The following is a 19,910-nucleotide window of genomic DNA, read 5'->3' as shown; positions in this document are numbered from 1 at the left end:
TCAGGATCCTAGAGACCAGGTGGAGGTCCGTCTTTCAGGATCCTAGAGACCAGGCGGAGGTCCGTCTTTCAGGATCCTAGAGACCAGGCGGAGGTCCGTCTTTCAGGATCCTAGAGACCAGGCGGAGGTCCGTCTTTCAGGATCCTAGAGACCAGGCGGAGGTCCGTCTTTCAGGGTCCTAGAGACCAGGTGGAGGTCCGTCTTTCAGGACCCTAGAGACCAGGTGGAGGTCCGTCTTTCAGGATCCTAGAGACCAGGTGGAGGTCCGTCTTTCAGGATCCTAGAGACTAGGTGGAGGTCCGTCTTTCAGGATCCTAGAGACCAGGTGGAGGTCCGTCTTTCAGGACCCTAGAGACCAGGTGGAGGTCCGTCTTTCAGGATCCTAGAGACCAGGTGGAGGTCCGTCTTTCAGGACCCTAGAGACCAGGTGGAGGTCCGTCTTTCAGGACCCTAGAGACCAGGTGGAGGTCCGTCTTTCAGGATCCTAGAGACCAGGTGGAGGTCCGTCTTTCAGGATCCTAGAGACTAGGTGGAGGTCCGTCTTTCAGGATCCTAGAGACCAGGTGGAGGTCCGTCTTTCAGGACCCTAGAGACCAGGTGGAGGTCCGTCTTTCAGGATCCTAGAGACCAGGTGGAGGTCCGTCTTTCAGGATCCTAGAGACCAGGTGGAGGTCCGTCTTTCAGGATCCTAGAGACCAGGCGGAGGTCCGTCTTTCAGGACCCTAGAGACCAGGCGGAGGTCCGTCTTTCAGGACCCTAGAGACCAGGTGGAGGTCCGTCTTTCAGGATCCCAGAGACCAGGTGGAGGTCCGTCTTTCAGGATCCTAGAGACCAGGTGGAGGTCAGTCTTTCAGGATCCTAGAGACCAGGTGGAGGTCCGTCTTTCAGGATCCTAGAGACCAGGTGGAGGTCAGTCTTTCAGGATCCTAGAGACCAGGTGGAGGTCCGTCTTTCAGGATCCTAGAGACCAGGTGGAGGTCCGTCTTTCAGGATCCTAGAGACCAGGTGGAGGTCCGTCTTTCAGGACCCTAGAGACCAGGTGGAGGTCCGTCTTTCAGGATCCCAGAGACCAGGTGGAGGTCAGTCTTTCAGGACCCTAGAGACCAGGTGGAGGTCCGTCTTTCAGGATCCTAGAGACCAGGTGGAGGTCCGTCTTTCAGGATCCTAGAGACCAGGTGGAGGTCCGTCTTTCAGGACCCTAGAGACCAGGAGGAGGTCCGTCTTTCAGGACCCTAGAGACCAGGTGGAGATCCGTCTTTCAGGATCCTAGAGACCAGGTGGACGTCCGTCTTTCAGGACCCTAGAGACCAGGTAGAGGTCCGTCTTTCAGGATCCTAGAGACCAGGTGGAGGTCCGTCTTTCAGGATCCTAGAGACCAGGAGGAGGTCCGTCTTTCAGGATCCTAGAGACCAGGCGGAGGTCCGTCTTTCAGGATCCTAGAGACCAGGCGGAGGTCCGTCTTTCAGGATCCCAGAGACCAGGTGGAGGTCCGTCTTTCAGGACCCTAGAGACCAGGCGGAGGTCCGTCTTTCAGGATCCTAGAGACCAGGTGGAGGTCAGTCTTTCAGGATCCTAGAGACCAGGCGGAGGTCCGTCTCTCAGGATCCTAGAGACCAGGCGGAGGTCAGTCTTTCAGGATCCCAGAGACCAGGCGGAGGTCCGTCTTTCAGGATCCTAGAGACCAGGCGGAGGTCAGTCTTTCAGGATCCCAGAGACCAGGCGGAGGTCCGTCTTTCAGGATCCCAGAGACCAGGCGGAGGTCCGTCTTTCAGGACCCTAGAGACCAGGTGGAGGTCCGTCTTTCAGGATCCCAGAGACCAGGTGGAGATCCGTCTTTCAGGATCCTAGAGACCAGGTGGACGTCCGTCTTTCAGGATCCTAGAGACCAGGCGGAGGTCCGTCTTTCAGGATCCCAGAGACCAGGTGGAGATCCGTCTTTCAGGATCCCAGAGACCAGGTGGAGATCCGTCTTTCAGGATCCTAGAGACCAGGTGGACGTCCGTCTTTCAGGACCCTAGAGACCAGGTGGACGTCCGTCTTTCAGGACCCTAGAGACCAGGTAGAGGTCCGTCTTTCAGGATCCTAGAGACCAGGTGGAGGTCCGTCTTTCAGGATCCTAGAGACCAGGCGGAGGTCCGTCTTTCAGGATCCTAGAGACCAGGCGGAGGTCAGTCTTTCAGGATCCTAGAGACCAGGTGGAGGTCCGTCTTTCAGGATCCTAGAGACCAGGCGGAGGTCCGTCTTTCAGGATCCTAGAGACCAGGTGGAGGTCCGTCTTTCAGGATCCTAGAGACCAGGTGGAGGTCAGTCTTTCAGGATCCTAGAGACCAGGTGGAGGTCCGTCTTTCAGGACCCTAGAGACCAGGTGGAGGTCAGTCTTTCAGGATCCTAGAGACCAGGTGGAGGTCCGTCCACCGTCCTCCACAACATCTGCATGAGCAGCGGTGACCTTCTGGAGCCAGATGATGATGATGATGAAGATGTCAGGAGGGCAGCTGGGGAACAACCAGCAGGAGAACCAGCAGCATCTCCAGGAACCGTCTGTGAGGCTGATGAGAGGCAGAGGATGGTAATGATGTGTTACTCCCCAGATCATGACTGCATTTATATCTAAACAATAAATAATTTGGCGAATTTTTTGTTTTTCTCTTCTCGTTCAGTCTCAGCAGTTCAGATCTGACGATACGATGCAGATTTATGGCATCAGTGGTAACCATAGTAACGGACCGCTCTCTAAAAACTGGCGCTATATCGGTATTAATAGTTTACGGTATAAACACCACAATGCTTCATCTGGATGTTCAGCAAGGATGAATGAACATACAGAACCTATAACATTCATCATTTATAACACATATAACCTGTATACGTCCACTACAGCGGATAAAAACTGCTAACAGTGTGCTAACCTACGGTGCTAACTACCGAGTCTGACAAATGGTCAGATCCATAACTGTCGTCAGGCTGCAGTATACATCACAATCATAACGGAATAATTTAATACTTACATTTATACAAATGAATCCCCGCCTGGACCGGCGTTAAACTCTGCCATTATTTACCTGGTAAACTGATGGAAAGTCCATCCTCTTCCGCTACGTCAGCAAAATGGCGTCGATTTAGTCCATCGTTCCACACTGCATTTATGGGCGGGGTTAGGGCAGCATCCGGGTACTTTCAGTGCACTGAGTTTTTGGCGCAAAAGTCAGTGTAAACACACTGAAACATAGTGCACGAAGTAGTGTCAGTGCGCTGATTGAGACACAGCCTCTGACTATAATAAATAAAAGTTTCAAGCTCGGGTTCTCTACCAGAGTCCTGGGAGGCTCCTCTTCAGTATCTTAGCTGTTCCTAGGACTGATCTTTTCTGGACGGAGATGTCTGATGTTCCACCAGGTATCTGTTGGAGCCACGTCTCCAGTGGGGGGGACACGGCCCCCAGTGCTCCCATCACTATGGGTACTACTGTTGCTTTCACCCTCCAGGCCTTCTCCAGGTCTTCCTTGAGGCCTTGGTACTTCTCCAGTTTCTCCTTTTTCCTGATATTTCCATCATTGGGGATGGATCCATCGATCACTACGGCTTTCCTCTGCTGCTTCTCCATGATCACTATGTCCGCTTGGTTGGCCACCACCATTTTATCTGTCTGGATCTGGAAGTCCCAGAGGATCTTAGCCCTCTCAATCTCCACCACCTTGGAGGGAGTTTCCCACTGGGACTGAGGAGTCTCCAGTCCATATTCTGCACAGATGTTCCTGTACACTATGCCAGCAAATTGGTTATGGCGCTCCATGTGTTCTTTACCTGCCAGTATCTTGTACCCTGCTGTGAGGTGCTGGATTGTTTCAGGGGCTCCTTTGCATAGTCTACACCTGGGATCCTGCCTGGTCTGGTGGATCTGGGATCCTGCCTGGTCTGGTGGATCTGGGATCCTGCCTGGTCTGGTAGATCTGGGATCCTGCCTGGTCTGGTAGATCTGGGATCCTGCCTGGTCTGGTGGATCTGGGATCCTGCCTGGTCTGGTAGATCTGGGATCCTGCCTGGTCTGGTAGATCTGGGATCCTGCCTGGTCTGGTAGATCTGGGATCCTGCCTGGTCTGGTAGATCTGGGATCCTGCCTGGTCTGGTAGATCTGGGATCCTGCCTGGTCTGGTAGATCTGGGCCTTGATCGCTCTGGTGATCAGGACCTGCTCCTGTGCTGCCATGATTAGTGCCTCTGTGCTGTCCTTCAGTCCAGCCCTCTCCAGCCATTGATGGGACTTGTTTATATCGGCCACTTTGGTGATCTGCCGGTGGTACATCCCATGCAGGAGCTTTTCCTGCCATGATGGTTCTTCCATCTCATGTTCTTCCAGACATTCACTAAGTGCTTCATCCTTCGGTGCCCTCTTCCTGATGTATTCATGGAGCTTGGATGTTTCATCTTGGATAGTGGCCTTAATGCTCACTCGTCCCCGGCCCCCTTCTTTGCTCTTAGTGTATAGTTGCTGGACACTGGACTTGGGGTGGAACCCTCCATGCATGGTGAGCAGCTCCCGTGTTTTGACGTTTGTGATCTGATCTTCCTCCTTTGGCCAGCTTATTATCCCAGCAGGGTATCAGATCACTGGCAGGGCGTAGCTGTTAATTGCCCGGATCTTGTTCTTGCCATTGAGCTGACTTCTCAGTACTTGCCTCAGTCGCTGCAGGTATGTCCCTGCTGTAGATCCTGGCGGTGTGGATCAGTGAGTCGATGTCCCACTCACTCTTCGCATACAGCACACGATGTAACTCCAAGTCAACCAGACTTCTGTGAAATGGAACCGTCCACTTAGGAAGCAACACTGATTGACAATCAGTTCCACCTGCTGTTGTGCAAATGGAACAGACTACAGGTGGAAATTATAGGCAACTGGCAAGACACACCCAATAAAGGAGTGGTTCTGCAGGTGGAGACCACAGACCACTTCTCAGCTCCGATGCTTTCTGGCTGATGTTTTGGTCTGAATGCTGGCGGTGCTTTCACTCTAGTGGTAGCATGAGACGGAGTCTACAACCCACACAAGTGGCTCAGGTAGTGCAGCTCATCCAGGATGGTACATCAATGCCAGCTGTGGCAAGAAGGTTTGCTGTGTCTGTCAGCATAGCGTCCAGAGCATGGAGGCGCTACCAGGAGACAGGCCAGTACATCAGGAGACGTGGAGGAGGCCGTGGGAGGACAACAACCCAGCAGCAGGACCGCTACCTCCTTCTTTGTGCAAGGAGGAACAGGAGGAGCACTGCCAGAGCCCTGCAGAATGAGCTCCAGCAGGACACAAATGTGCATGTGTCTGCTCCAACAGTCAGAAACAGACTCCATGAGGGTGGCATGAGGGCCCGACGTCCACAGGTGGGGGTTGTGCTTTCAGCCCAACACCGTGCAGGACGTTTGGCGTTTGCCAGAGAACACCAAGATTGGTAAATTCTCCACTGGCGCCCTGAGCTCTTCACAGATGGAAGCAGGTTCACACTGAGCACATGTGACAGACGTGACAGAGTCTGGAGACGCCGTGGAGAACGTTCTGCTGCCTGCAACATCCTCCAGCAGGACCGGTTTGGCAGTGGGTCAGTAATAATGTGGGGGGGCATTTCTTTGGAGGGCAGCACAGCCCTCCATGTGCTCGCCAGAGGTAGCCTGACTGCCATTAGGTACCGAGATGAGATCCTCAGACCCCTTGTGGGACCATATGCTGGTGCGGTTGGCCCTGGGTTCCTCCTAATGCAAGACAATGCTAGACCTCATGTGGCTGGAGTGTGTCAGCAGTTCCTGCAACACCAAGGCATTGATGTTATGGACCGGCCCGCCCGTTCCCCAGACCTGGATCCAGCTGAGCACATCTGGGACATCCAGACCTCCATGGGTTGATACGTTTGATTTTCGTTGATGATTTTTGTGATTTTGTTGTCAACACATTCAACTATGGAAAGAACAAAGTATTTAATAAAATTTAAATCATTCAGATCTACAACGTGGTACTTTAGTGTTCCTTTTATTTTTTTTTTTATTTTTTTTTTTTGAGCAGCATAAATAAAAGTAAACCAGAATCTCATCAGGTCATCTTCCCCCCCCCCCCCCCAGTAGAACATAAACATCAGATGTGAAACGCAGACATTTTATCATCTGATGGAAAATATGAATCTGATGCAGCAACACGTCTGTAAAAGTAGTTCCAGGTTTACGTTTAGCATCGTTAGCGTCTGTTTGCATGTGGAAAAAGTAAAAAGACTTCTCCTACAACTTGCCAGCTTCTTACTGAGCAACTGATGTCGAGACACGCCGTCCATGCTGTCCACAAACTATTCCACATCTTCATCCAGGTTTCCACTCAGAACATTTTAAATGAGCTTTGGTCCAGAGAAGACGGCGTGTTTCTGGATCCTCTTCACATATGATGGAGCTTTAACCTGCATGTGTGGATTTCAGCCTGAACTGGGTTCACACTGGTTTCTGGAAGCTTCCTGAGTCCATGCACTGGTTTCCAGTAGAGAATCATGTCTGGTTTGTGTTGTCAGAACTCAGATCAGGTCTCACTGTGTAACATTAACTCTGCTGATACCGAGCACAAACGTCTGAAACTCAGCTTGTGAAACTGAGCCAACAGCGCCACCATGCGGTCAGATGCAGCCAGTGAACAGACCAGTCTGAAGGAAGGCTCCAGAGGCTGGAGACACGTTTCCACACCAGTTCCACATCTCAGCACAACCAGCTCAGGCCATGTTTAACTCCACAACATCTGGAATGATTGTGTTTGGAAACAAAGATGAGTCCAGCTTCAGTCAACGTTAAAACCAACGGACCAATCAGGAGGCAGCTTTACCCCCACAGGACACATCTACAACAGGACTGATGACTCTACATATTTGCAGTGGTCTTGACTACTGTGATGAAGTTTTTACATGTCTGTCTAAAAATCCAGACGACACCTGCAACTAACCCCGACATTCCTAATCATGTCTTCACACACCAGAGACCGGGATCAATTTCTGAAAACGCTAAACATAGAATTGTGAAAACTTTGAATATCGTATATCTACAGTGTAGATTTTCATCAAAAGATCCAGAGAATGAGAAGGAATCTCTGTATGCATGGGAAAGGTCAGATGGATGAAGATGTGGAATAGTTTGTGGACAGCATGGACGGCGTGTCCTGCAGACTAAAGAGGAGAGGGAGCATCCAGCTTGTTATCAGCCTGCATCTCTGATGGGATGGGGTTGCATTAGTGCCGATGGCGTGGGCAGCTTCCACATCTGGGAAGCTCCATCAATGCTGAAACATCTGCTCCCATCCAGACAACGTCTCTTTCAGGGAAGACCTTGCAGGTTCCACCATGCTGGACCACATCCTGATGGTGGAACAGGAGAACTGGTCTGCTGCAGTCTAGAAGACAACATGCTAACGATGCTAAACGGCTCACATTCTCCATCAGGTGATAAGATGTCACAGTTTCACCATCTGACATGAAGTTCATCTGCGAGTGGGAATAAAAAGTGTCATGAGGCGGTCTGGAAATCAGCCATGGCTTGTGTACAAGCTGCAGCCTCCTGCGTACAGGTCTGGAAAGGTTTTCCGTCTCCATCAGGGTAATAACTCGTCAGGTTGAAGTGTTTTCGTAGCAACCAGGTTTAATGAGCGCTGCAGCGTAAGGATACGTTCTGTATGGATTCCTGCTCTACGTTAGCATGAGCTGAACCTCAACATTGGATGTATTCAGAAATAAACATCTGCACACAGCTGCTTATTACACACTTTACTTCCAGCTGCAACAGCTGGGAACCAGTCAAACAGAGTTGGACGGCGTGCTGGACTTCCCGCATCGTGGCCACACGTCTCCCACATGACGGAGCTGTGAAACAAACTCACACGATCCGGTCGCCGGTCCTTTAAAAATCATTTATCCAGAGGCGTTCCTCGCCAGAATCCACAGAGCGTGTAACACACACACACACACACACACACACACACACACACACACACACACACACACACACACACACACACACACACACACACACAGGACTTTGTCCAAATAAAGTTAAAGCACAAACATGTAACATGGCAAGCTGAGGGTCCGCGCTCCTGCCTGGGGAGGTGGGCGCGCGAGGAGTCCATCATGAGGCGTCAGCCTGCGTCTTCGTGCCGACAGCGTGTCAGCAGAGACGGCGAGGGATCAGTTCCTTGTAGTGACCTTAGTAAAAGTCTGGATGCCAGTCTCTGTCTGCTGGAGGGAACTCGACGCCAGCAGCCTCTCCTTCATACAAAAACGAACGGCTATACCATGGTGTTGCTCTCGCCCACTTTGTCCACGTACTGAAAGAGAGAAGAAGAAGAAGCATCATCATCATCATCCAGCTGCGGTGCAGGATAAGTTGAGGCTCTCGCCGAGCGCTTCAGATGGTCGGACCCTGCATGCAGGACCAGCGAGACGCACCACAGCCGAGCTGCATCGTCATCAGGCGTGTACACCTGGTCCGTGTCGGCGTTTATCATCCGCGTCATACATGACGGGAGTGAAACCGGGATCACACACGCCTTCACTTATTTATCCTTACAAACCAACTCATTTATTTCACATGATCTTTTTCACCTTCTCTCATTTTTATTTCATGTGTTTACACATTGTTTCATTCTAATCTGTGTTTTTTCCTGATTATGTTTTTATAAATAAATCCAGGGAAGAATTGATCAGCAGTTAAAGGTTTAAATATGGTATCTACTCTGTTCCATATCTGACTTACTGTGTGGAAATATGGGAACTAACATGTCAGGTTAAATCCAGGTTTCAGCAGATTTAGGTCCATCCTGTCCATTATTAATATGAAGTTACATTTATTAATGATCTAAGTGATGAGAGTGTTCTGCAGGAAATGTTTGACCTGATTGCACAGTAGAAGGATCTGTCTGGTCCATGAGACAATCAGGATGAAAGAAGACAAATCAAAACTTGTGTTTAGAATATATTATTAAAGATGCTGAGAAAAGGAACAAGGTTCATTTGTTTCCTGTGGAAAAGTAAAATATGAAGTTGTGCCTTTGCTCCAGCTTGGTTTCTACAGAGCTTCAACCGTACACATTCAGCAAGTTTCCATAAACAATATGCGATAAAATGCATCCGATCAGACAGCACAGACTGATCTATTTATAGCTTTTAGTTTGATCAAGTTTGTTGAGTCCACAGTCTGCCGCAGAGGCAAGTTTAAGTGGAATAAATACAAACTACTGCAGAGGACACTAGAATTAACACTTGCTGTCTTTCTATTTGTCTTCGAGTCATTATTATTCACTGTCTGATTATTTGTGTTTAATATGGGTTAATAAATACGAATAGGTTCAGACTCGCACCATACATGCTAACATGTGAGATACTAACATGTATGATGCTAACAGTGAGATGCTAACATGTATGATGCTAACAGTGAGATGCTAACAGTAAGATGCTAACGTGAGATTTTAACAGTAAGATACTTACATGTGAAGTGCCCAACATGTGAGATGCTAACAGAAAGATACTAACAGTAAGATGCTAACATGCGAGATGCTAACAGAAAGATGCTAACAGTAACATGCTAACGGTAAGATGCTAACAGTAAGATGCTAACATGTGAGTTGTTAACAGCAGGATACTAACGTGAAGTGCCCAACATGTGAGATGCTAACAGAAAGATGCTAACAGTAAGATGCTAACATGTGAGATGCTAACAGTAAGGTGCTAATAGTAAGATGCTAACATGTGAGATGTTAACAGTAGGATACTTACATGTGAAGTGCCCAACATGTGAGATACTAACAAAAAGATGCTAACAATAAGATGCTAACAGTAAGATATTTACATGTGATATGCCCAACATGTGAGATGCTAACAGAAAGATGCTAACAGTAAGATGCTAACATGTGAGATACTAACAGAAAGATGCTAACAGTAAGATGCTAACAGTAAGATATTTACATGTGATATACCCAACATGTGAGATGCTAACAGTAAGATGCTAACATGTGAGATACTAACAGAAAGATGCTAACAGTAAGATGCTAACAGTAAGATATTTACATGTGATATACCCAACATGTGAGATGCTAACAGTAAGATGCTAACATGTGAGATGCTAACAGTAAGATGCTAACCACACACTGTTTGATAACAGAAGAGGGAAAACGGACTGATCAGTCTGGAGCACAGATCAGCTGTGGTGTGTGTCTCTGGTCAATAAGTGCAGAAAACGAGCTGCTCTACAAACTTAAACAGTTCATATGCAAACTGTCTCATCATGGACATGAAATAAAAACCTGAACAGTGTTTTTTCAGCTGTGACAATTTAACTTTTAGTGCCTGATATAAAATCGAGGCATGAGGTAAAGATTCACATCCATGATGAGCGCGTGAACTTCCAGCTGAGATGAGACAAACGTTAGCATGCAGGGAAAATCGGCAGTGACTGACCACTGCTGCTGATTGTCCACAGAGCCTTACGAAGGCTTTGAAAATAAAAAGAGACAAGAGACATTTTCACCTCAAATCAAAGCTTCCCCAACAACAGCACAGTAGGAGCATATTCATTAACCTCTGACGTGTGTGTGTGTGTGTGTGTGTGTGTGTGTGTGTATAAAACCACTTTCAAATGACAGCGTTGCATCAGGATGTTAATGAACAGGTGAAAGAGCCATGCTGCATGTCCGTGAAGCTCCTGTACTAAAACTCACTGCGCTGATGAAAGGCAGGTTGAGGACGGAGCCGAGTACTGGTATCCTTCTGATGAAGCCCACCACCACTGGGAAGAAACCCCTGCATGTGACCACAGAGAGGAGGCTGACCAACGGCAGGCTTCTGATCACATCAAGCATCTCTGATTCACCCACTATCAGACCTCGTACCTGAACAGGAGGAAAAATCCATAAATCTCCAGCACGACTCCGACGATGGGCCAGCCAATCAGAACCACAAACACTCCTCCGAGGAAGAAGCTGGTGGCCTTCATCTTGTGCTTCTGGAAGAAGAAGCGGAAAGTCCTCTCCAGTCCGATGACGAAGGCGAGTCCAGCAACAAACAGGATCTACAGATAAAGCACACAGAGAGCGTAGCAGCTAAGCCTCAGTCAGGTTCAGGCAGAGTGTGGATATACAGGGACCATGTTGCAGGAAAGTCCAGGTCTCTGATGGTTCTGGATTAAAAAAGGCTCAACTTGTGGGAACTTAAACGCATCATGTAGGACAACAAACGGAAAAGATGGAGGTGGTTGGCGGTGTGCACGGTATCTTTTTCTAGGTGCTCCTGATGATTGTCTGCTTTGCCTCCCTGCAGTGGCTGCAGGATGTTTTCTGTAAAGTTGTTTTAGCAGCTGGTTTAGGTTGGAAAGTTGGTTTTCTTCTTCTCTCCGCTCTCTTCCTCCTTCAGCAGCATTGTTACCTCCTCCAAGGAGGTTGTGTTTTTACCACCGTTTATCTGTTTGTTCAGGATAACTCATTTTTATGACGTTTTCAGGAGTTGTTGGAAATGTTAAAAGGAAGAATCGGATCACCGTTTGGATCCAGGAACTTTTAAAAGGATTCTTTGACATTGTGCTTGGCGGAGGTTTGCGCTTTCCGAGTGATTTTCTAGTTGTGTAAATTAACACTTAAATAAAATAATATTGCTTCAGTATTCAAGGGAGTCTTCAATCCACACAGCTTCATTTCATCTAAATCCACAAAACACTGCTTGGTAAACTAGGACGGAAGCAAATAAACCACAAAATATTAAAGACAAAAAATAAGAAAGAAAATATACATTAAATTAACCTCAATTAGGATAAAAAATATATATATTTACAAAAAATTAAATAAAATGCAGCAGGTAAATGAAAAAATAAATTGGAAGCATAAAATACAATAAAGTCTACAAATTAAACCAGAAAAAAAACAAAAGAAAAATAAATAAATAAACTACTTAATTAAATATATAAATATTTAAAATTTCAATAAAAAAAAAATCATAGCACATAACAGCAAAAAACGGAATAAAATCCTATTTTAAACAGATAAACAAAAGAAAACTCCGGTAAAAACCTGAAAACCATTCAGACAATCCCAAAAACTACTGTTCTGGTCTGGGTCAGAACCGGGTCTAGATGGTCTGAGATCAGCCGTCTGATCGGGTCTGAGATCAGCCGTCTGATCGGGTCTGAGATCAGCCGTCTGATCGGGTCTGAGATCAGCCGTCTGATCGGGTCTGAGATCAGCCGTCTGAACGGGTCTGAGATCAGCCGTCTGAACGGGTCTGAGATCAGCCGTCTGATCGGGTCTGAGATCAGCCGTCTGATCGGGTCTGAGATCAGCCGTCTGAACGGGTCTGAGATCAGCCGTCTGATCGGGTCTGAGATCAGCCGTCTGATCGGGTCTGAGATCAGCCGTCTGATCGGGTCTGAGATCAGCCGTCTGATCGGGTCTGAAATCAGCCGTCTGATCGGGTCTGAGATCAGCCGTCTGATCGGGTCTGAGATCAGCCGAACTCTAAATCAGCTGTCTGAATGGATGAAGGATTTCTGAGTCGCTCGTGCAGGAAAAGCATTTTAGTGGAACTTACATTTCCAATGGCCAGAAGCGCTTTGTCAAAGAAGAGGATCATCCCAAAGAAGAGGAAGAACACGCCGAACCCAGTCAGTCCCATGCCAATCTCTGCAGGATGTAAACACACACCGTCAACAAGCTGGAACCCTGGACATGTCTAAAAACACCAGACAGACTCAGAAAACTGTGGAAATGCAGCCATAGGATAACTACATGCTGACCAAACCAGCAGCATTAATCAGCGATCTGAGCAGCTGCAGTTTCCATGAGCAGCTGCTCGTCTGCAGACTCGAACCAGCAACTCCTTACTCTGAGAGTCCGTCAGGGAAATCATCTCGACGCCGGGTAGCCGACAGACACAAGGGTCGGGGTTATATGGAAGCTTTGTTCTGGGGATGATTTGGATGACAGCTGCCTCTGCATCAACAGCCACGTCTTCCGGAAACACACCTTCCCGTCCTGTTGGCTTCCGGAACAAACCGCCGAGCTGCGTTCAAAGCAGCGATTCTTCATTTACACCGGGAAACTGTCAGGTCTAGGGCGCTTAAATACACACATTTTACACATGATTGTAGGTACACCTGATAAAAGAACTACTTTGACATTTCCAAATAAAACTACGAAAGTCTGGTCTAGATAAACAGTTTGATAAACTGGGTTTTGTTCTTGAATGCAACTTCTGTAACTTTTCACCCCTTTTTTGCCTGTCAGGCAGAAGTGATGTTCCTCTCTAACGTTACAGCCATTTTCTGTTTTCAACAAAACCTTATATTTAATTAATTTTAGGTAGTTTGTAACGAGCTAACCACTAAAGCAAGAAAGAAGAAGAGCGTGTGTGATAAGTGTGTCCATCGTTCGGAACTGGATGGTCAGGGTAAGCAGCCTGGCAGACTGAACTCTGGGCTTAGTAAAACGCTTGAAGACTCGTGGGATTTTCGCGGTCCGTGGAGGTCTGCTCCGTGGCGACGTCCAGGTGGAACGTAAACAAAGAGCGCGGATATGTCTATTTTCCCTTCTGTATCCATTCAGCTTGTTTGTCTGTTTCCAAACCCTGAGTCGGGAGTTTAAACTGGTCGGACCCCACCAGGAAGGGGAAGTTTCCCCACCATCTCCACGTGTTAACCACAGAAGATGCTGCAGACAGCCCCACTCCACGGAGGCCCCACCAGATAGGCTCATTAGCGGGGAGCTGTGTGGCAGGAAGCAGGTGCAGGACTGTCACCAGGAGGTTTCTGGCATTACAATGAGCTGATGGTGTTCCTGCAGCAGTAAATGTGAACTGGTTGTGTTGCAGAGGAAGAAAGCAGCTGGAGATCAGCTTCTGTCTGACCAGGAAACATGGAGGCTGGCGAAGGGAGCAAAGGTGAGCTTTTCAGTCAGAATGATGCAAACATCAGGACTCCAACAATAATAAACGGAATGAAATCATTTCCACATCTAATCAGTTCCTTTATGAGAAGATTAAGAACGTGTGAGATGGTGAAACGGAGACTTTTCACCATTTCACTGAACACATGAGCTGAATCTGATGCAGCAACACATCTGTAAACCTCACATGAGGGGATTAGCATTGTTAGCAGCTGTTAGCATGTGTACAGCCTTGTTCCAGGTGGTGTTTAGCATCGTTAGCATGTTGTCTGCTGGACTGCAGCAGACCGGTTCTCCTGTTCCACCATCAGGATGTGGTCCTGCTAGACCGGTTCTCCTGTTCCGCCATCAGGATGTGGTCCAGCGTGGTCCTGCTGGACCGGTTCTCCCGTTCCGCCATCAGGATGTGGTTCAGCGTGGTCCTGCTGGACCAGTTCTCCTGTTCCACCATCAGGATGTGGTCCAGCGTGGTCCTGCTGGACCAGTTCTCCTGTTCCACCATCAGGATGTGGTCCAGCATGGTGGAACCTGCAAGGTCTTCCCTGAAAGAGACGTTGTCTGGATGGGAGCAGATGTTCCAGCATTGATGGAGCTTCCCAGATGTGGAAGCTGCCCACGCCATCGGCACTAATGCAACCCCATCCCATCAGAGATGCAGGCTGATAACAAGCTGGATGCTCCCTCTCCTCTTTAGTCTGCAGGACACGCCGTCCATGCTGTCCACAAACTATTCCACATCTTCATCCATCTGACCTTTCCCATGCATACAGAGATTCCTCCTGATACTTTGAATCTCCTGATTTTCTACAGGGACCTTACCGATCTGTTCCCAGTTAAACCAGTAAAAGCAGCCTTTTGTTGCTCTTGGTGCGACTTCTCCAGATGTGTTGCTTTGCCAGATTCAGATTTAAAATGAAGAAATGTCTTTTTCATGGTCTGACGGGATGTTTCTCTTCCACTGGAATGACATGACATCCAGAAACCACTGGTTTTATAGACATTTTACACAGACACCTGCAACATTTGGGAGCTATAATTAAAAACCAGTTGCACTGTGGTGATCCTGCAGGCGTTAGATAACACTGGCACGCCTCCACGGGGACGGCAGCTTCATGGAGGAGAAGGAGGTGATGATCTGTGCAGGTGTGAACACCTTCATTCACACTGCCAGACGTCCTCTGAGAGAACCTGCTGCACATTAAAAGCAGATTGTTATTGTGACCGTGTTTAACACCGTCTCCTAGGATCAGGAGCTGTGACTGGATGAGGTTCTGATAGGTGTGTCACACCGCTGTGCAGGGTGGGTTGGATGTAAAATGTTTAAACTCAATCCAATAAGTGGACCAGAGTAAGACCTCCTGCACTCGCGCTGTGACTTCTGAAGCGGTTAGATGGAAAAAAAACAGGCGAAAACACATCAACCTTTCAAAATATGATTAATAAATAAATGAACTTATTGATTCATTTATTTATTTTCCGTTTTTCCAAAGCGCTGTGGTTAAATGTGCAAAGCACCGCCCCTGTGTGGTGTGGAAGCAGGCCTTTCTGCTGAAACATCTGTGTTGAGTCTGCTGGGGTTGCTGGGCAGATGTGCAGGTGCAGCTGGACTCGGTGGAAGCGGAGCTGGAGCTGGTGGAGCTGCAGATCGCCGAGCTCCTGCAGAAACAAGCCGAGCTGACGTCCAGGAAGACCGCTCTGCTGCTGCAGCTGGAAGACGCCTGCGATGCGGCGCGTCCGTCTTCATCCTCGGCTTCATCCTCGGCCTCGCCGGTGATGAGCAGGCAGGAGATGCAGCGCTACGATGGCTCAGGTAGTGGAGAGCAGGGCTGCACAGGCCGGCTCTTCTCTGGACAGTTTAAAAAGACCCTCTGTCCTTCGGTAGACTTCCCGTGGTCCAGAGAGGTGGAGCAGCACCTGAAGGACTCGTTCCGGCTCTCCAAGTTCAGAGCGCTGCAGCTGAGAGCGATCAACCTGACCCTGGCAGGCCGGGACCTCTTCCTGGTGATGCCGACGGGAGGAGGAAAGAGTCTCTGCTACCAGCTGCCTGCAGTCTGCTCCACAGGTCCAGAGGCTTTGTCTCCATGTAGAACCGACCAGAACCAGCCAGTCAGAACTGGCCAGAACCAGCCAATACCAGCCAGGACCAGCCAGGACCAGCCAGAACCAGTCAGAACCAGCCAGAACTAGCCAGAACCAACCAGAACTAGCCAGAACCAGCTAGAACCAGCCAGAACCAGCCAGAACCAGCCAGAACCAGCCAGAACCAGCCAATACCAGCCAGGACCAGCCAGGACCAGCCAGAACCAGCCAGAACCAGCCAGAACCAGCCAGGACCAGTCAGAACCAGCCAGAACCAGCCAGAACCAGCCAGGACCAGCCAGGACCAGCCAGAACCAGCCAGAACCAGCCAGGACCAGTCAGAACCAGCCAGAACCAGCCAGAACCAGCCAGGACCAGCCAGAACCAGCCAGGACCAGCCAGGACCAGCCAGGACCAGTCAGAACCAGTCAGAACCAGTCAGAACCAGCCAGAACCAGCCAGGACCAGCCAGAACCAGCCAGAACCAGCTAGAACCAGCCAGAACCAGCCAGGACCAGTCAGAACCAGCCAGAACCAGCCAGAACCAGCCAGGACCAGCCAGAACCAGCCAGAACCAGCCAGAACCAGCCAGGACCAGTCAGAACCAGCCAGAACCAGCCAGAACCAGCCAGGACCAGCCAGAACCAGCCAGGACCAGCCAGGACCAGCCAGGACCAGTCAGAACCAGTCAGAACCAGCCAGAACCAGCCAGGACCAGCCAGAACCAGCCAGAACCAGCTAGAACCAGCCAGGACCAACCAGGACCAGTCAGAACCAGCCAGAACCAGTCAGAACCAGCCAGAACCAGCCAGGACCAGTCAGAACCAGCCAGAACCAGCTAGAACCAGCCAGGACCAACCAGAACCAGCCAGGACCAGCCAGAACCAGCCAGAACCAGTCAGAACCAGCCAGGACCAGCCAGGACCAACCAGAACCAGCCAGGACCAGTCAGAACCAGCCAGGACCAGTCAGAACCAGCCAGGACCAGCCAGGACCAGCCAGGACCAGCCAGAACCAGCCAGGACCAGTCAGAACCAGCCAGGACCAGCCAGAACCAGCCAGGACCAGCCAGAACCAGCCAGGACCAGCCAGGACCAGCCAGAACCAGCCAGGACCAGCCAGGACCAGCCAGGACCAGCCAGAACCAGCCAGGACCAGCCAGGACCAGCCAGGACCAGCCAGAACCAGCCAGAACCAGCCAGAACCAGCCAGAACCAGCCAGAACCAGGACCAGTTGACCTTATCTGTGCCGTGTCATCCCGCCAGGCTTCACTCTGGTCGTCTGTCCTCTGGTGTCTCTGATGGAGGACCAGATCATGTACCTGAAGTCCATCCAGGTGCCGGCGGTCCTGTTGAACGCATCCAGCAGTAAGGTACCCTGCTATCTGCTCGTCCAGCGCTACTTTCTGTTACCGCTGATATCCAGGCAGCCAATCACAGGGCAGCATGTTGTCATGGTGAAGACCACTTCCTGGGCGCCAGAACAGAGGAGCGTTGATCCACGGTGGAGAACCGTGGTCGTCAACCTGCACGTTTTCCCTCGCTGTGTGTGAATGTCCACCCTGTTCCCTACGGAGCGCCCTCGCATGTGATTTGAAACGACGCGTGGAGGTTGCCGTGGTGACAGTCAGTGGTCACTTGACCTGCGACGTTTCCATGGAAACATGATGTTTCCATGGAGACATAACATCTACATCTGTATGCTGACGTTTTACATTAAAAGTCGTTCATACCTGCAGTTTTAAGGTGACTGTGGCTGGTTGGAACGTGACAGGAAGAAGCCAAGGCCGTCATGGCGGGAATGACCGACCCAAAGGCTCCCTTCAAGCTGCTGTATGTCACTCCGGAGAAGATCGCCAAGAGCAAGCTGCTGATGTCTCGTCTGGAGAAGGCCTACAACGCCAGCCTGCTCAGTCGCATTGCTGTGGACGAGGTGCACTGCTGCAGCCAGTGGGGACACGACTTCAGACCAGGTGGGGCTTCGTAAACCAGACCTCCAGCTTCTGAACCAGTCCAGGGTTCTAACTAAGACCAGTCTAGGTGGAGGACCGACCGGGAGGACTTGTGTTTCTACTGTTTCATGATGTTCTCTTTAGACACAGCATGTGGGTCATGGTGGTCTCCATCTGTCCTCCTGCCAGGCTGCTCTGCAGGTGTTACCCAGCTGCTCCAGACGTCTCTACTTTTCCAGCCTTTCTTCTTCTTCTAACGTTTCCTGCTAGCAGTGATGGAAGCCATAAATCCGTTTTATCACATGTAAACCTTCCAGAGAGCCGGCCTTCCTGTTAGACATGTTGATCTCTGATCTGCGTAGATTACAAGCTGCTGGGTATCCTGAAGAGACAGTTCCCCCGCGTCCCTCTGCTCGGCCTCACCGCCACGGCAACCAGCAGCGTCCTCGCCGACTGCCAGAAGATCCTGTGTGTCCAGCAGCCAATCACGCTCACCGCCTCCTTCAACCGAACCAACCTGTACTACGAGGTAACCATGGACACCGTACGCACTCCCCGTTCAGCCTCCAGCAGGAGGAGGAGGAGGTGCAGTAGGAGGAGGTTCTGCTGACCAGTAGGAGGAGGTGCAGCAGTAGGAGGAGGAGGAGGTGCAGCAGGAGGAGGAGGAGGCTCAGCAGCAGGAGGTGCAGTAGGAGGAGGTTCTGCTGACCAGTAGGAGGAGGTGCAGCAGTAGGAGGAGGAGGTGCAGCAGCAGGAGGAGGAGGAGGAGGAGGTGCAGCAGGAGGAGGAGGAGGCTCAGCAGCAGGAGGTGCAGTAGGAGGAGGTTCTGCTGACCAGTAGGAGGAGGTGCAGCAGTAGGAGGAGGAGGTGCAGCAGCAGGAGGAGGAGGAGGAGGAGGTGCAGCAGCAGTAGGAGGAGGAGGAGGTGCAGCAGGAGGAGGAGGAGGCGCAGGAGGAGGAGGAGGTGCAGCAGCAGCAGTAGGAGGAGGTGCAGCAGTAGGAGGAGGTGCAGCAGCAGGAGGAGGAGGTGCAGCAGTAGGAGGAGGAGGTGCAGCAGCAGGAGGAGGAGGAGGTGCAGCAGCAGCAGGAGGAGGAGGTGCAGCAGCAGCAGGAGGAGGAGGTGCAGCAGCAGCAGTAGGAGGAGGAGGTGCAGCAGCAGCAGTAGGAGGAGGAGGTGCAGCAGCAGCAGTAGGAGGAGGAGGTGCAGCAGCAGCAGTAGGAGGAGGAGGTGCAGCAGCAGCAGCAGGAGGAGGAGGTGCAGCAGCAGCAGTAGGAGGAGGAGGTGCAGCAGCAGCAGCAGTAGGAGGAGGTGCAGCAGCAGCAGCAGTAGGAGGAGGAGGTGCAGCAGCAGCAGCAGTAGGAGGAGGAGGTGCAGCAGCAGCAGTAGGAGGAGGAGGTGCAGCAGCAGTAGGAGGAGGTGCAGCAGCAGCAGTAGGAGGAGGAGGTGCAGCAGCAGTAGGAGGAGGAGGTGCAGCAGCAGTAGGAGGAGGTGCAGCAGCAGGAGGAGGAGGAGGTGCAGCAGCAGTAGGAGGAGGTGCAGCAGCAGCAGTAGGAGGAGGAGGTGCAGCAGCAGCAGCAGTAGGAGGAGGAGGTGCAGCAGCAGCAGCAGCAGCAGTAGGAGGAGGAGGTGCAGCAGCAGCAGCAGTAGGAGGAGGTGCAGCAGCAGCAGCAGTAGGAGGAGGAGGTGCAGCAGCAGTAGGAGGAGGAGGTGCAGCAGCAGCAGCAGTAGGAGGAGGTGCAGCGGCAGCAGCAGTAGGAGGAGGAGGTGCAGCAGCAGCAGCAGTAGGAGGAGGAGGTGCAGCAGCAGCAGCAGTAGGAGGAGGAGGTGCAGCAGGAGGAGGAGGAGGTGCAGCAGCAGCAGCAGTAGGAGGAGGTGCAGCAGCAGCAGTAGGAGGAGGAGGTGCAGCAGCAGTAGGAGGAGGAGGTGCAGCAGCAGTAGGAGGAGGTGCAGCAG

General features: G+C 50.7%; 2 protein-coding genes across 3 annotated transcripts in view; one reads left to right on the top strand and one right to left on the bottom strand.

Annotated features, from left to right (window-relative positions):
- Positions 1-6,169: 6,169 nt before the first annotated feature.
- Positions 6,170-13,003, bottom strand: golt1ba (golgi transport 1Ba). The gene is made up of 5 exons (XM_079263082.1): positions 12,868-13,003; positions 12,575-12,666; positions 10,888-11,066; positions 10,717-10,798; positions 6,170-8,328 (listed from the first exon to the last, which is right to left on the bottom strand). Exons 1-5 carry the CDS (start codon positions 12,890-12,892, stop codon positions 8,290-8,292), a joined length of 417 nt encoding a protein of 138 aa, XP_079119208.1. The 5' UTR covers positions 12,893-13,003; the 3' UTR covers positions 6,170-8,289.
- A 500-nt stretch (positions 13,004-13,503) lies between these two features.
- LOC306773256 (ATP-dependent DNA helicase Q1-like) overlaps positions 13,504-19,910 on the top strand; it is a 119,716-nt gene continuing 113,309 nt past the window's right edge. The window contains exons 1-7 of one of the 2 annotated variants that reach the window (XM_079263020.1): positions 13,504-13,765; positions 13,853-13,921; positions 15,515-15,736; positions 15,809-15,988; positions 17,272-17,378; positions 17,780-17,978; positions 18,320-18,486. In XM_079263020.1, coding sequence (XP_079119146.1) covers positions 13,897-13,921; positions 15,515-15,736; positions 15,809-15,988; positions 17,272-17,378; positions 17,780-17,978; positions 18,320-18,486 — 900 coding nt within the window. In that variant the 5' untranslated portion in view covers positions 13,504-13,765; positions 13,853-13,896. Of the gene's footprint in view, positions 13,922-15,514; positions 15,737-15,808; positions 15,989-17,271; positions 17,379-17,779; positions 17,979-18,319; positions 18,487-19,910 lie in introns of both variants that reach the window. The other variant, XM_079263019.1, reaches the window with a different exon arrangement.

The sequence above is a fragment of the Telmatherina bonti genome (genome assembly GCF_933228915.1).
Source record: "Telmatherina bonti genome assembly, chromosome: 23".
Classification (NCBI taxonomy): Eukaryota; Metazoa; Chordata; class Actinopteri; order Atheriniformes; family Telmatherinidae; genus Telmatherina; species Telmatherina bonti.
Note: the sequence above shows the minus strand (reverse complement) of the source record. Positions and strands in the feature narration are given on the sequence as shown.